This window comes from Myotis brandtii, unplaced genomic scaffold, assembly GCF_000412655.1.
Source record: "Myotis brandtii unplaced genomic scaffold, ASM41265v1 scaffold643, whole genome shotgun sequence".
Taxonomy (NCBI): Eukaryota; Metazoa; Chordata; class Mammalia; order Chiroptera; family Vespertilionidae; genus Myotis; species Myotis brandtii.
Window position 1 is genome coordinate 219,011 of NW_005370478.1, and position 15,071 is coordinate 234,081.

Below are 15,071 nucleotides of genomic sequence, written 5' to 3' on the forward strand. Positions count from 1 at the left end.
AGGGTCCTGGGTTCGATTTCAGTCAAAGGCACATACCTAGGTTGCAGGCTCGATTCCTGGTCTGGTCAGGGAACATACAAGAGGCATCCAATTGATGTGCCTCTCTCACATTGATGTTTCTCTTGGTCTCTCCCCCTCCCTTCCACTCTTTCAATGGGAAAATATCCTCAGGTAAGGATTAACAACAAAAAAAAGGCAATTTGGTTCATTTCTTTTTTAAAAAAAAGACAAAAAATGCACAAAATCTTAAAACACTTTACCTAATTATACTCAAAAAGAAACGAAAGCCCAAATAGCCTATAATTATTAAAGAGATTGAATTAATAGTTAAAATTTCCCCCACAAAGAAACACCAGGCTCAAATGGTTTAACAGGTGAGTCTTACCACTTTCAGGGGATGGTTCATTTCAATCTGATATAAACTCTTCCAGGAGGAAACAGTCCCCAATTCAGGATATACAGACCAAAAGAACCATTTTAGAAATCTTGCTAAAAACAAAAGCACTAACATACACAAGAATGCTCATAGCAGCATTGTTTGTAATAGCAAAAACTGGCAATAACCCAGAGCCCATTGATAGGTGAATGGAAAAATAACTTGTGGTTTATGTACTGATGGAATATTATACAGATGAAAATGAATGAATCATAGCTATCTACAATATAGATGAACCTTAGAAATAAATGTTAAGTGAAAAAAAGCAAACTACAGGATATTATTAGAGAATAAATTTTTCATAAAACTAAAAGCAAAAATGAACAATACATTTTTAAAAGATATATACATATATATATTAGGTAATTAATAAACACAAAATTAAGGACAGTAGTTACCTCTAGGGAGAGGCAGGGGCTAGGATAGGGGAGGAACACAAGGAAGTCAATGATATTTCTAACGTTTTAATGTATAGGTTGGGTAATGGGTCATAGGTAGTCATTTAATTATTATACTTCATAATTTATTCATGTTAAATATATTTTATAGATATCAAACATTACATATTATAATTTTTAAAAATCTACTGTGGTGGAAATAAATGAACAAATGAAGTCTCTCTGAAAGAAAATCTAAATTTCTTGGGAAGAACCAAGATTCCCTGACAGGAGCTACCCTATGCAAAAGACAAAGTAGGTCCTTGATCAATATTGGCTGGTTTACTGCTTTTCCCACTGACCCACCTGGAGGGTCTGGATCCCCTTCCTCTTGGTGTTCCCTGATACACAGAGCTACCTCCTCCCACACAGCTGGCCTAAACCTGGCTAATCCTGACATATGTACCAGAGACTGACACCTGGTGGATACAGAATGAATTTAATTGAATTTAATAAAATGATTAGAAGCAAATCTCACTCTGTTTAGTGATAGTGGCAGAAGGGTGGGAGACAGGGAGGCAGAAACGAGAAACTAAAGTTCAGAAACAGGAAAAGGAAAGAGCTCCATCTCTGAGCCATAGGTGGAAAAAAAAAAAAAGGTGTTGTCATCTAAAGGAGACTGAAGAGATAGCTCCTAAAGGAGAGCGACTTTCCTCTCATTTCTTCTGAGACCAGAATAAAAAGAGGTTACAGCTGCAGTAAGAAAAATGCAAGACTATGAGGGGGAAAGCAGGTATAGCTAATCTTAACTTAGCAAGCTAAAATCACTTGTACTTCATAGTAATGGCCAGGTGTCAGACCCTCCCCAGGAACTCCCCCTCCCAGTTTCTAAGGAGGCTAATCCCACCCTCATTCCACAGGTGCAGACCCGATGTAGACGACGCAAATTAGCATCTACATCCCCCTGGCCACAGGGATTGGATAGGGGTGGGCATGTGACAGGAGTTCGCCTGATCAGAGTGAATCGTAGGGTTTTTGCTAGGATTCTTGGCAGCAAGATGCCCTCTGTTTCTGGTTGGATATAAATAAATGAGGAGACATTATAATTCTAGGAGTGCTGGCAGCCACAGGCAGCCCAGGGTTCCTATGATCCTACAGAAGGTAGAACAGTGCGGGTGGCGAGGCAATCAGGTATTTAGAGATGTGCTGAGCCACTGGATCAGCTTTACCTGGAGCCAGCACTACCTGTGGACTTTACAGTTACATGAGCCAGTAAATCTTTCCTTTAAACCAGTCTGAGTTAGGTTTTCTATTATTTAAAACCAAAAGATTCCTAGCTTATACATTCATCATATTACTCCACCCCTATCGTTCCCACAGGATAACACATGGATCAGATCTACTAGCGACTCTAAAGCCAAGGGTATTGAGCTGAAAAGGTCAGAGGCAGGAAGCAGGCACTGTGTAAGACGGGGTGCCTCCGCTGTCTATACAGAAGAGCATGAATTCCCTTTGGAAAAGAAGAGCCAGAGAAGCAAGTCAGAAGGGCTTTACAAGGCAGACAGGCAGAGTTCACATCTGGTTTAAACACTCTTCTCTCCGTATTTATCGGGGGGCGTTGCTTTGGGGTCTTTCTGCTCATGGGATGAGGAACCTGGAAGCATATGCCCCTTTAAATCTTTATTACCCTGTGCTACAGTATCCACCTCTCCCTTCCCCAAATGAAGAGCCTCCTTATGGCTTCTGCTGGCCCTGATGACACTCACTTTTGGACTGACAAGAGGAATTTTATCTTCCCCTCCTTTGGCATGGCGGGAACTGGAACTGGGACCCCTTCCTCCTTTAGAAACAGCACCATCTTCCTGACCCTGGGCAAGCACCGTCCCCTTCTCAGCCTTGCCCATTGGCCCTGGCCTCTCTGACCCTCCAGCTGAGATGCTTTCCTCTCTAGTAGCCCACGTCTCCCGGGGTAACCTTGAGGACTGGGCAGAGGCTGTGGCAGCTGCTGACTTATCAGGGGCAGAATTCCTTTCCCTACTTCCACCTGATTTTTTTCGAGGGCGCCCCCGTTTTCTTTTGGCATCACTTCCTGTATCCTCTATATCCTGCTTTGCAGCTTTTGCTGGTGGGTCCTGCCCGTTGGTCTCACTCATAGTTCCTTCGGCTGTCCTCTTGACACCCTTGTCATGAGGTCCTGGGTCACCACCTCTGCCGACCTCCCTATTCTCTGTGCCCAGGGGCTGAGTGAGCCCCCCAGGTGGAGCTTGCCCAGGCCCAGGTCCAGGTCCAGGTCCCGGTCCAGGTCCAGGCAAAGCAGGAACAGTTGGTAAGATCATATTAATGATGGGCACAGCTGCCTGGGTTCCCCTAACTCTACTGGACACAGGCAGCGCAGTCAATTTCAGAGTGCCTGAAGAAAGCCTGGGGGCCACAATGGGTGGAGAGACGGCGATTTGCTGAATAACTGGGCGAGGGGCCCGGGGGAGGAGCAGAGGCAGCCGGGCCATCAGGGCATTAACCTGTGGGTTATTGGCTGCTGGGGCCGGACTCTCTACTACAGTCTTCTTCCGTTCTCCGTGTGCTGAGGGACCAGCCCCAGCTCGGGGTTCCAGCTCCTGAGGAGGCTAAGAAGTAAAGAGAGGAACACGGTAAATGGGAAGCCGGGACACTGGAAGAAACGGGCACAGGAGGTGACAGTATGGGACCCACGGAGGAAGGGTACATTAAGCCTGAAGGACAGGGCAGCAAGGTCAGGGGCTCCAAACTCCTACCTGGGTCAGTCTCTCTGGTTTCTTTTGGGCTCCACCCTCTAGGTTCTCTACACCATTCTTAGATTTAGATGTCCGTTCCCGGGGGACATGTTCATCCTCTTCTGCAGAAGTGCCAGAAAAAGGAGTAAGTTCAGGAGGTAACAGAAATGGAGGAGTGCGGCAATTCTGACTGGTGGAGGTAGTGGAAAGAAGGTGGTCTAAGGCATGTCCTAGAAGGGTCTCTAGGAATAGAAGGCAAATTCAAGGTGTCTCTATCCTAGTACATGGGAGGGCTTTTGAAGTTGAAAGTGGCTGAGGGTTTCTCAGGACAGAAGACAGGGTCCACCCACCGGCAAGCCCCATGGCCTTGAGCACATGGGCATGTGCAGATCGGGCAGAGATGAGATGATGCTGTAGCAGGAAGCGGGCGACCTCAACGATGGAACTGAAGGACCGTTTCAGGATTCGCTCCGCCCAGTCACAGGTCAGGGCACAGGCTGCCTCAACCAGTTCATCCCGAGGTGCTGGCGTTACTTCTGGGCCCATTTCTGGCTGCAGTGGGGAAGGACATGCCTCATAATACTCCAAACTCAAGGACCCTTGGACCCTCTTGAACATCCACGTTGACCATAGTAAGACCAAACTGGGAATGGGGTTAGCCTGTACCGTCCCGTCCCAGAAACCCACATATGCTCTTCATCCTCTGCCTCAGCCATAGGGTGGGCAGAGGGGCACACCCTATATACTCAGAAGCTATGTGCAGAATCACCTAGGCTGTGTCAGTCTTCAAAACATGTCCCAAAGACCTCTGACTTCTACCTTGGAGAGAAGAGTGCAATCAGGGTTGTTACTTACACTCTCAGAGCCCTTTAGGTCAAGGCCAGGCAAGGGTGGCATAGATACCAAGGTCTTTCTTCGTATGCCACTGTAGCAGTATCTGATGTAAGTTAAGGAGAAACCAACATCTGGGGATCACCAAGCCCCTTAGCAAGGTTGGGCTGTTTCTACTCCGGGCTCCATATCCATAGGTTCTCCTCCCCAGGTCCTCTGGCCCCAAGCTCTCCAGTCAAGGATACTTGGACTGACCCCGGCCACCAAGCCTTCGGGCCTTGATGTCAGGGAAGATCTCTCTGATGATTTTGCCAAAGTTGGCTGTGCTGAGTGGGCGGCAACAAGCGAGGCTCTCACAGTACTTCCTGAGTGAGGGGTGGGGGCAGAGTGGGAAGATACTCAGAGAAGGAGGTCATGGGTGGGTTCAGAGGGTCCCTGGGGATGAAGTTTGGGAAAGCTTTTTAAGAAGTCAGGCTCTTCCAAGGCAGGGAGCTCTCCAGAGACAACCCACCCTTCCACTCCCCCTATCCACCCACCGATAGGCATCATAAACGCTTTGCTTTGGTAGACAGGTGTCAGTATGCTCTTCCAGGTGGTTTCGGATCCACTTGCAGGCATACATGTACTCCTCATTGTTAGGTGTGCTTGGCTCTGAGCTGCAAAAGAGTTAAAAAGAAAACCGTTACTAAATTCCCAACAGTTGTCCTGGTTCTATCCAGACTACCCCTTCGGTAGTGCTGGACCAAGTCACTTCACTCCGAATCTACTTTTGGTAAAACAGTGCAGGACAGGGACGTTTCTTCTTGGTCAAGGACAGCCATCATGAGTATTCCTATTCACCGCACCCTTTCCCAGGGAGCCTTTAAGAATCAGAACCTCTGACATCTAAAAGCCTAGCACCAAACATACCTTTTGTCTCCAGTACTGGGCCCTGAGGGGAGCTGAAGGTACAGATACAGCTTGTCATTGTCTGAAAATTTCTGTACATCTTGCTGAGGGAAGGAAGAACAGAGGCAAGAGAAATAATAAGGCCAAGAAGAATCCAAGGTAGGACCCTCCGATCCTCACCAAAAAGTCTAGCTGACTTAGAGGCTGTCAGACTGAAAAAAAGTCCTGAGAATGATTTAAGGCTGGGTGCCCGCTGTGCTCTGAGGAACCCGTATGGGTCACCACGGTGACAGGGGGAGCAGAGGGGATCGACTGATTTCATTTCTATTGGGCTTCCATACAACAGGTCAGAGAGAGATGAAGTCAGGTGCTCAAGGTCGAATTGGCAGTAAGTTGCAAAGACAATTATCTCCCCACAGGGTAGACATCACTGTCTCTCCCACAAACACCTTTACCTTACTCATGTCCTCACCAACCTCATCCCCCACCAATTCAATCTCTCTATTGCCCTTTCCCCCCAAAATACTTACCAAGATTCCCTCTACTTTGTTCTGCACGGCCTTCCTGTGGAGAAGAGGAAGAAGGGGGGGGGGGTCAGACGAGATGTCCCCCCATCCCGTGTCTGACTGCTAGGGAGGGGAAGAGGACGCCAAGGTCTGGCAGCAAGGTCGAATTGGCAGTAAGTTGCAAAGACAATTATCTCCCCACAGGGTAGACATCACTGTCTCTCCCACAAACACCTTTACCTTACTCATGTCCTCACCAACCTCATCCCCCACCAACTCAATCTCTCTATTGCCCTTTCCCCCCCAAAATACTTACCAAGATTCCCTCTACTTTGTTCTGCACGGCCTTCCTGTGGAGAAGAGGAAGAAGGGGGGGGGGTCAGACGAGATGTCCCCCCATCCCGTGTCTGACTGCTAGGGAGGGGAAGAGGACGCCAAGGTCTGGCAGGTGCTCAAGCCAAGAAGCTCCCCCTGGTCAGATGCACTTGCTCAGGGAGAGGCAGTTCATCTGCAGCGGAAGCGGGGTGCTCCGGGGATCTATACTGGGGAGCAATGCAAGATCTGGAGGTGGCCACGAGCACTTACGAGATGTTACCCCGGAGCTTCTGCAGAAGCGTGGTGGGCTCCCCCGCCTCGGCACCGGCACCGCCTGAGGGGGCCCGGCCCGCGGGCTTCGGGCTCTTGTTGTCGGGTTCGTCTTCGGCCATCCTGGCATGAGGGCGGGAGCTGGCCGGAGACAGGCGAGTCAACGTCTCTTCCCTGGAGACACCCCGCTCCCCCATCCTCATCTCTCTACCCAGAAAGAGAAGCAGAGAGCAAGCCTCCGAATTTCTCCAGTGTTTTTGTTTTTTCTTTCTCACCACTTGCCTTCTCCAAAAATTAGAAATTACTCCATTACTTCTCCAGGCCTATAGATATATAGATATACCCCAAAAGACCTTTGCCATCTCCACCCTACCTGCCCCATCTCCTTGCAGCCGCCCATATGTGGAAAAACCGTAAAGGAAGAGACAGGAGGCTCGGGAATCCACGCGAGGAAGAAATTGTCATTTCTGACTCTGACCTCATGCTGCCCTTTTCTCCCTCAAAAACAACCTCCGCCAAATGAAGTTAGATCTAATTCTCTACTAGACGCCCGGGAGGTCGGAAAGGAAAGAACGCATTCTGCCCTTCCAGGCTGGGGGGAGGGGGGACCGGGCCCAAGTTCTCATCACTTCCCCCCGTCGCCGCTCCCCCTCCCCAAGCCGCCAGCCCCTGCGTCATCTCCCTCTGCACCCCGTCCCGACGCGCGCCCCCGCCCGCTGCCCTTCCCCCGCCATCCAGCCCCGGGTGGCTGCCAAGTGGGGGGTTCGGGGTAGCGGAACTCCCGGGCTGGGCGCAGGAAACCCGGGTGGGGAGATGCGGTCCCAGATTCGGGGCACGTGCACACGGGGGAAGACGCTGTTGGAAAGACAGCCGAGAGGTTTCTCTCCTCTCCTCCCGGCTCCTACGGCCCCCTCCCATCTTCGAACAGCCGCCTTCCCGCACGAGCCACGACAAAGGTAAGGGAGAAAGAGAAACTACCTCGCAGCCACCTTCACTCCAGCCCAGCCCCACGGTCCTGGCCCGGCGGGCTCGTGCGTTGCTTTATTTTCTTTTTTCTGACTGGCTGGAGCAGCCCCGATCTGCCCGGATACTCGGAGGGCCTGCTCTGTCATTGGTCGTTGCTGCCACCCGGAGACAGAAGGCGCCGGGCTCGCCCGGGCGGCAGCTAAGGTCTGCCTGGTAACAGACTCTGATTGGTCAACAGGGGAGGGAAAATCCAAAATTGGTCTTATTTGAGTCAAGAGGGGGAAGTCCGGGTTAGGTTTCGGTTAAAACTGGGGTCGGTTGGGACTGCAGGTCCCAAGAGGTTCTTCTCTTAAAGGGACCGCGGGACAAAAGTCCGGGCGCTTGCCCCCCGCCCCCCACCCGCCGACTTCCTTTTCTTTTGCTCTCTCCTTCCGTGTTTCAGTTTTGCCTCCGTTCGTCAGAGCTACTGGAAGAAAAGAACCAATGGATGATAAAAAAAATAACTAGAAAATTATGGGTAGTAGTGATGGAAATTCACTGTAAGCTCACATAACCCCCTTTTGATAAAAAATAAATCGAACCATTTATTTCTCCCTCCAGCCCCCATAGGTCTACAGGCACTCACAACAAACCTGCCAGCAGGCTCACTGTCTTCGTGGATGGAGGCCTGGAAACCGCAGCAGCTGTACTAAATGAGCTGAATTGCAAGCCAAAATGCTCTAGTGTTCCTTGGTTCCCTGTATGTACTTTATTTCCTTACTAAGAGTGGCCACTGCATTTGCAGCCCGGTAGTTCTGCGCTGGGGAACACTGGAATTGTGGCTGACTCCCCAAGGGCCGTGCTAGACGCCCACCCGGACTCTTCACTCTCAGAGAACTGTGTACGGAATGGGTCATGGGTTCTTAACCCTCTCAGTTAGTTAGGCTTTTTAGGCCGTGACTCACATGGAAGCCATGAACTGTGAAAACTAGTAAAGGAAATTTCAATTACAAATGGAGACGGGAATGTCTCTAGAGGGGGCTCTCATGCCCTGAACAAGAAGAGATGACCTTGCACCTCTAACAGGAAGTGCCTCTACTTCACTCCCGCATAAGGGGAAGGAAGATTTTCTTCTCGCCCAGCAACAAGCCCAGCCAAGGGAAAAAGTGCTGTTCAGCCAATGAACAGCCATTGTCACCCTGAACTCTTACTTTCCTCCAATGAACTTGCACTTTACTTTTCTAATGATGTCTTTGACCCACCTCCTTCCTTAGAAAAGACTTCCATTTAAAAAAATTATTTTTTCAATTATTTAGCCTCTGTGTATTTGTGTTTTTCAATTTTTTTTTTTGGTAGTGGGTTTCTAGTTTCATACTGTTGTGGTCAGAAAAGATTCTTGATATGCTTTCAATCTTCTTAAATTTATTGAGACTTGTTTTGTGGCCTAACATGTGGTCTATCCTGGAAAATGTTTCACATGCACTTGAAAAGCATATATATTGTGCTGCTTTGGGGTGAAATGCTCTGAAAATACAAATTAAACCCATCTTGTCTAATGTGTCATTTAAGGCCACTGTTTCCTTTTAATTTTCTGTCTGGAAGATCTATCCATTGTTGTCATTGGGTTGTTAAAGTCCCCTGCTATGATGGTATTACTGTTGATCCCACCCTTTATGCCCATCAATATTTGCTTTATATATTTAGGTGCTCCTGTGGTGGGTGCATAAATGTTTATAGGAGTTATATCCTTTTTAAAAAAACATATTTTGATTGATTTTAGAGAGGAAGAGAGAGAGAAATATTAATGATGAGAGAGAATCACCGATTGGCTGCCTTCTGCATGCCCTACACTGGGGACTGAGCCCACAACCCTGGCATATGCCCTGACTGGGAATCAAACTGTGACCTCCCAATCCACAGGTCAACGCTCCACCACTGAACCACGTCGACTGGGCTCTTTTTCCATCTCTTAACCTTGAGTCTGTGTGTGTCTTTTGATCTGAAGTGGGTCTTTTGTAGACAGCATATATATGCGTCTTCTTTTGAAGAAGGCGAACTTGTTAAATTTAAAAGGTCAATATTGTAGGCACGAGCAGCCATGCACTGCCCTCTGTTGGCCAGGTAAGACATGGCATATGTGTTATGGGGTTTGTGGATCTTTCAACAATAAAAGCCCACACCAGACGGAGACCTCTTCCCAGGCTTGCCATTAGACCAGAATAAATTCTGTCAGAGTCAGTGTTTTGGGGGTGCCTTTCAGTAGAAGTCATTGCCCTGTCATTTAACACTAGAAAAACATAGGCTTCATCCCAAGTTCGGTAGTTCAGAGAGTGAGTATTGAGCTCCTGAATCCAGCCTTGGGTTCTAGGACAGTCCTTGTCTGAGGAGAGGCCTGGTCAGGGAACACTGGGGTGCACTCCTCTCCATAGCTACCCAGGGTGGAGGAGTCTCGGCCCCTTTTATGCTGAACTCACGCTTACACAATTCTGAATCTCACCCTCACTGGATACTTGGGAAACTGAGGCCCATAGAGATCCAGGGACTAGCCAGGGTACATAACAGGCACAGTCCAGAGGTCAGGAGTGTTCCGAACTCCTAAGCAAGGGTTTTAATCTCTCCCATAATGTTGGTTTGGAAATTAGAAATCCTAACATATTGGGAAGCTCTTGCCTATTTCTGCCTATGTGGGGGCTATATTTTTCTGGGATCCAGTAAATGAGTACTGGCGTGCGCATGCACACACACACACATTCATTCTCTCTCTCTCTCTCTCTCTCTCTCTCTCTCTCTCTCTCAATGTATCGACTATGGGAGGGATACTAAGAGGAGCATACACAGAGGAGGTGACAACAGAAAGAAAATACAGATTGGAGGCACTTCCTATACATGACAGCACTCCTCCAACTTTATACATATCTTTCCACATGTGCCTGAACATTATTTCTAAGAAGTACATGCTGGAATAATATCATTGTGCAGGCAGGAGACAGACAGGCCCTGACAGTCACAATGGCTCATCCAGGATCAAGAAGAAGGGGACTCAGGGAAGGGGATCACAGGAAGTGAGGTCACTTCCCTAAAGAACTTAGAACCCCCCGTAACCAGGCAGCCACATTCTAGCGACAGCCCAACAGCCAGTTCACTTGGCAAGAGACACTTGAGAGTTGAAGATGTCCTCTTGCTGGATCTCTAGTTATCGGGGCTCTTGCTCCCGGAGACCCCACAGTGGGAGTTTTTCCAAATTCTGGAGACGTTGGTTCAACCCTCATCCCCAGCGTCTCTGGCCATTCTCCAGGAGATCCCCTCAGGTAACACAGGCAGCCTCAGTCAGCCCAGTTCAGGCCGGGCCACCTCTGGGAGCCATCCCTGGGCAGCCCCCATCCCCTCCTCTCCATGTGGGGGAAGGGGAACCTGAAGGGAGGACCCCTGGGCAGGTTGCAGGGCGGGGCATATCCTAGTGATGCTGTCATGACCACAGCCAGCACGGAGAGGGGCTTTCCAAGGGGCCTTTCATCTGTGCCAATGAGAATCCTAGGCCCTCAGCCTGTCACGTCTTTTCTGTCCTTCGTGGAGGTCTGAGTAAAATGTGGTGTATGTGTCTGGAGTGGAAAGAACCACAGGGTCTGCGAAGCACAGGCCGGGCTCTGAGGCTTTCCGCCTGGTGGCTGGGCACTGTCTCTACAGAGCTCCCCACAGGAGGTCAGACAGGAGGTCAGACAGGAGCCGACTGATGGGGTTCTCAACGCCATCCCCCAGCAGGGGGCACAGGGGGCCCACGCTGCCCAAAGAGTGCCGCTCGGTCTCAAGGTGAGTGCAGAGGCCCAGGTGGCCCGACCTCCAGGACCCCAGGAGTCAAAGGGGCCCGGGTCCCAGAAGCCACCCTGCTACTCCCCGGAGCCCCTTCCTAGAGTCCTGCTCCCAAAGGAACCTGGGTTTCCATCTTCTCCCCCAACCCACCCTCACTGTCCAGCCCCTTCCTGCCAGGAGCAAAGTCACTGTCTGCATATTTGTAGGAATATCAGGAAGGAGGCTTTTGTATCATTTCACCTCACGTTCAGTCAAGAGTATTTCTGCATTTTTCTACAGATTTTCTTGTTTAACACCCATCCCCAAGTGTCCATGTTGGCCTGACAATCCTTACACCCTCTCCCAGTTTTACTCATCATCATGCTTGGGGGATGCTTGTCCCCAGAAAAGACACGGGGCTCATGGTACCATATCTGTTGCTTTGCAATTTTCTGCCCCGGAGGAATGCATCCCTGTGGTTCCTCCAGGTCAGGAGCTGGGGTCTCCCAAGGCTGTATGTCATACCCTGAGGGGGACCGGTTACCATGGCGATCCAGCCCTTCACTGCTGTGGGACCTGGAGTGATCTCTTTCTGTTGCCATGTCAACAATGCTGCCCTGAACATCTCACATGTCCTAATATCCTGACCCCTCCCACCCCATGAAAAGCCTCTGTGTTCTCATCTTAGCATGGGATGCTCTGTCAGAAATCCCAGGGATGACACTGTTAACACAGGGACGTGCTGTCCATCCTCAGCCAGCAAAATATGACCTAGGTTACTAATGTGTTTCATCATTCCCCTCCTCCAATTCTGCTTTTCATGCCAAGAACCTTTTCTCTCCTGCGAGCACTCATGTCCCCCCTTGCCACCAGTCACTGAGGGCTTGTGGGTTAGGTCTGAGCTGCAGCTGCCAATCCACCTGGTGGTCCGTGATGCTGTTTTGACTGCATGTCCCTCCTCTGTCCCATCCCAGGGGCAAACCGCATCAACCGGGAACACAAATAAGCTCTGTAAGGTGCAGACCGCCCGGGCACACCGGCTGGACAAGCTGGTGGAGCACCTGGTGCCTGCCTTCCTGGGCAGGGACCCCACCTTCGTCCCCACCTTTCTCTGGAACTACAGAACTTTCGCCACCACCCAACAGGTGTTGGACCTACTATTGACAAGGTGAGCACCTGCCCCTCCACAGCACAGTGGTCATCCGGGCACTTGCTAGCTGTGAGTCTTCAGAAGGTCACTGCATCTCCCTGAGTCTGTGTGCTCCTCTGAACTGCGGGGTAAACCCAGGAGCAAACTCATAGGATTTTTATAGAAACCTGGTGGGGTCCTCCCTGTAACGTGCTCTCTGGGTGCCTGGCCATTGGAGAGGTCTGCTGGAGGGGCAGTGGTTGTGCTAATTGGTCATTTTCTCTTCCTCATGACGAAGCCTCTGTCTCATCCCTCACTTTCCTCGGGGCCTTGGGCTGAGCTGTTTTCTTATTTGAAAAGGAGATTGGAGATTTCCTTAGGGTTCTCTGTCCTGGGTGAAGCCAGAGCAGGAATCCCAGGGGTGAGCAGCGGGCTAACTGAGATACCTGTGATGGGGCTCGTTCATTCAGCAAATATATCGGCAGGTGCAGGCATGTTCTAGGCACTGACCATAACCCAGTGCACAGCGCAGACCCCAGCCCTGCTTTCCAGAGCTTCTTTGTAGTCGGGAGTGAGACAGTCACACTAGACTTCACAGGCAGGTGGTGTCCACAGGGCAGTCGATGTGACGTCCTCCTGGCCTCCTCTAGGTATGGCTGCATCTTCCCGTATGCTGAAGAGGATGGTGGGCCTGTGGACCAGCAGAAAAAGTGAGTGGGCTTTGGATCAGAGCCATGAGGGGAGTATAGGGACTAAGAATTGGAGGTGCTGGCAGAACCCTGCATCCCACACATCATGGGATTTCTGCAAGAGGGCCCAGGTCTGAGGACTTTACCTAGAAAAAAGGGAAGGAGTCATAGAGAGCTTTGGATGTGGATTGGGTGGTGGGAGAGCATTGGGAGGTTAGTGGACAGAGTCAGCCCCTCAGAAAATCCATCCCCATCCCCTCCCCACCCAGCCCTGCATCCACTCCCCCACCCTGGGACCTGGAACAGGGGATGTGGGGGGCACCCTGCTCACTAATCTGATAGAACCTCCACAGTGGGTGCTTGGCTGGTGCTCCCTGCCTGTGGGAGTTGAATGTCAGTAGGAGGAGAAGAGCCACACAGGGCACCTAGTGAATCAGTAGCACGTTGGTGCAGGAGCTAAAGTTTAAGGTGTTAGGGCTGGAGAAAGAGTCCATTTATTTGCTCATCAGTCAGATATTCCTGGAGCACCTACAGTGTGCCAATGAGTGCAATGAACAAAGCAGACACCACCCCTCCTGCCCTCATGGAGTTGACCTTCCAGGAGGAAGGGGGCAGAGACACTGACAGAGTGAGCCGGTCTTCTCTGAAGATGGGGACAGATGGTCACACTGTTACTGGACAGGGACCAGCCTGGAGCAGGTCTGCCTCAGGCCGGCCTGTAGTGTGTGGGTTCTTGACTTTGTGTAGGAAAGATTTCACAACACAAGCCCTAGCCAGTTTGGCTCAGTGGGTAGCGTGTCAGCCTGCGGGCTGAAGGGTCCTGGGTTTGATTCCAGTCAAGGGCACATGTTACAGGCTCCATCCCCTGTGGGGGCGTGCAGGAGGCAGCTGATCAATGATTCTCTCTCACCATTGATGTTTTCTCTCTCTCTCTTCCTCTCTGAAATTAATAAAAATATATTTTAAAAAAGAAGGGGGGGGGGGCCTTGGAGACAGGAACCAGAGCCTGGGTGGAGCTACTGCTGCCTACTGCTCCCCTGGTTGCAAGTCCTGTCGGGACCCTAGAGCTTAGGAAGAAATAAAAAGTTCATGCCCGGGAAGTGGCATGGGCGTGAGCCTTTGTCCTGAGGGCTTTCATTCTTTCTTTTTATCTTTTTTTTAAAAATATTTTTTTTTTACTTCAGAAAGGAAGGGGAAGAGAGGGAGAGAGACATAGAAACATCAATGATGATAGAGAATCATTGAGCGGCTGCGTCATGCACGCCCCCCCCCCCCCTGGGGACCAAGCCCGCAACCCAGGCATGTGCCTTTGCCTGGAATCGAACCCGAGACCCTTCAGTCCCCAGGCCACCAGGGCTGTCCTGAGGGCTTTCTATCCCTTTTTGTTTCTGCAGGCAAGAATCTTAGGGGAGGGTTTCAACAGAGTATTCATTAGCTTTCCAGGTGTATTTTTTTTTTAATATGCTGATGCATTAAAATGAGTGTATAGGGGAGTTTTGGGTTCTTCTTTGGCCTGTTTTACTGTTATCTTAGGTCTGTCTGTCTTTAATGGTTTTTATTATTATTATTTGTTCCCCAACTTCATCTGCCCTTGGAGTTAGCTGGCAGAAATGGCATTAACTAGGTCTTTGTTCTGTTTTCCCAGGCCAGGGTGATTTAAGCTAGGGAGGAGAGGTACAAACCATTTGCTCTCAAGTGTCCTTGGTTGAGGAAGATAAGGTCTTGCGATGAATTTTCTTGTCTCAGTTTCCCCATTGCACTTACCCAGGGATTTTCCTAGCTTCTTACTATGCTGCCACAACACCATTGGTTAAGAGCTCTCCGTCACTAATATAAAATAATGTTGGATGTCACCCGTAATTGAAAAATAAATTTAAAAAAAGAAGTCTACTTAATTACTCAAGAAAGCATCCACACTATATTGAGTCTCAGGTTATTGTCAGTTTATGGAAAGGAATATACATAATTATCCATATTTTGTCAGAAAAAAATAGAGACTAGAGGAAAATACATGTAAATATTAACAATGATTATTTCTGGGGAGTGATATTGTGGGTGATTGCAACTTTCTCCTTTATAATTTTCCACATTCTAAAATATCTACAGTGAACATTGATTACTTTTCTAAAATAAAAAAACCTGATAAATA

The 15,071-nt window shown here is 49.5% G+C and overlaps 2 protein-coding genes and 1 long non-coding RNA gene across 5 annotated transcripts in view; 2 read left to right on the forward strand and 1 right to left on the reverse strand.

Moving 5' to 3' along the window:
* Positions 1–220: 220 nt before the first annotated feature.
* On the reverse strand, positions 221–7,528 carry RFX5 (regulatory factor X, 5 (influences HLA class II expression)). 2 transcript variants are annotated; one of them, XM_005880597.2, is made up of 10 exons: positions 7,352–7,528; positions 6,374–6,514; positions 6,105–6,138; positions 5,304–5,386; positions 4,931–5,050; positions 4,640–4,759; positions 4,419–4,500; positions 3,914–4,115; positions 3,585–3,685; positions 221–3,437 (listed from the first exon to the last, which is right to left on the reverse strand). In XM_005880597.2, exons 1-10 carry the CDS (start codon positions 7,483–7,485, stop codon positions 2,397–2,399), a joined length of 2,058 nt encoding a protein of 685 aa, XP_005880659.1. In that variant the 5' UTR covers positions 7,486–7,528; the 3' UTR covers positions 221–2,396. The 2 variants fall into 2 exon arrangements, with proteins under 2 accessions (XP_005880659.1, XP_014384164.1); XM_014528678.1 differs by lacking the exon at positions 7,352–7,528 and adding an exon at positions 6,747–6,910.
* LOC106723792 lies at positions 6,917–8,626 on the forward strand. Of its 2 annotated transcripts, none has more exons than XR_001359506.1 (2): positions 6,917–7,329; positions 7,782–8,626. It is a non-coding gene; the product is annotated as an uncharacterized LOC106723792 (long non-coding RNA). The 2 variants fall into 2 exon arrangements; XR_001359507.1 differs by having other exon boundaries at positions 7,940–8,626.
* A 1,499-nt stretch (positions 8,627–10,125) lies between these two features.
* Positions 10,126–15,071, forward strand: part of LOC106723784 (ral guanine nucleotide dissociation stimulator-like) — a 5,927-nt gene continuing 981 nt past the window's right edge. The window contains exons 1-5 of the mRNA XM_014528616.1: positions 10,126–10,161; positions 10,512–10,626; positions 10,968–11,125; positions 12,079–12,272; positions 12,884–12,943. Of these exons, the coding sequence (XP_014384102.1) occupies positions 10,126–10,161; positions 10,512–10,626; positions 10,968–11,125; positions 12,079–12,272; positions 12,884–12,943 (563 nt within the window). The remainder of the gene's footprint in view (positions 10,162–10,511; positions 10,627–10,967; positions 11,126–12,078; positions 12,273–12,883; positions 12,944–15,071) is intronic.

Coding starts and splice junctions, on each gene's coding strand:
- RFX5 (XM_005880597.2), bottom strand. CDS start 7,485: ATGACAGAGCAGGCCCTCCGAGTATCCGGGCAGATCGGGGCTGCTCCA. Junction 4,501..4,639: donor GGTGGCCGGGGTCAGTCCAA/GTATCCTTGACT, acceptor AACTTACATCAG/ATACTGCTACAGTGGCATAC. Junction 3,438..3,584: donor AACCAGAGAGACTGACCCAG/GTAGGAGTTTGG, acceptor TTTACTTCTTAG/CCTCCTCAGGAGCTGGAACC.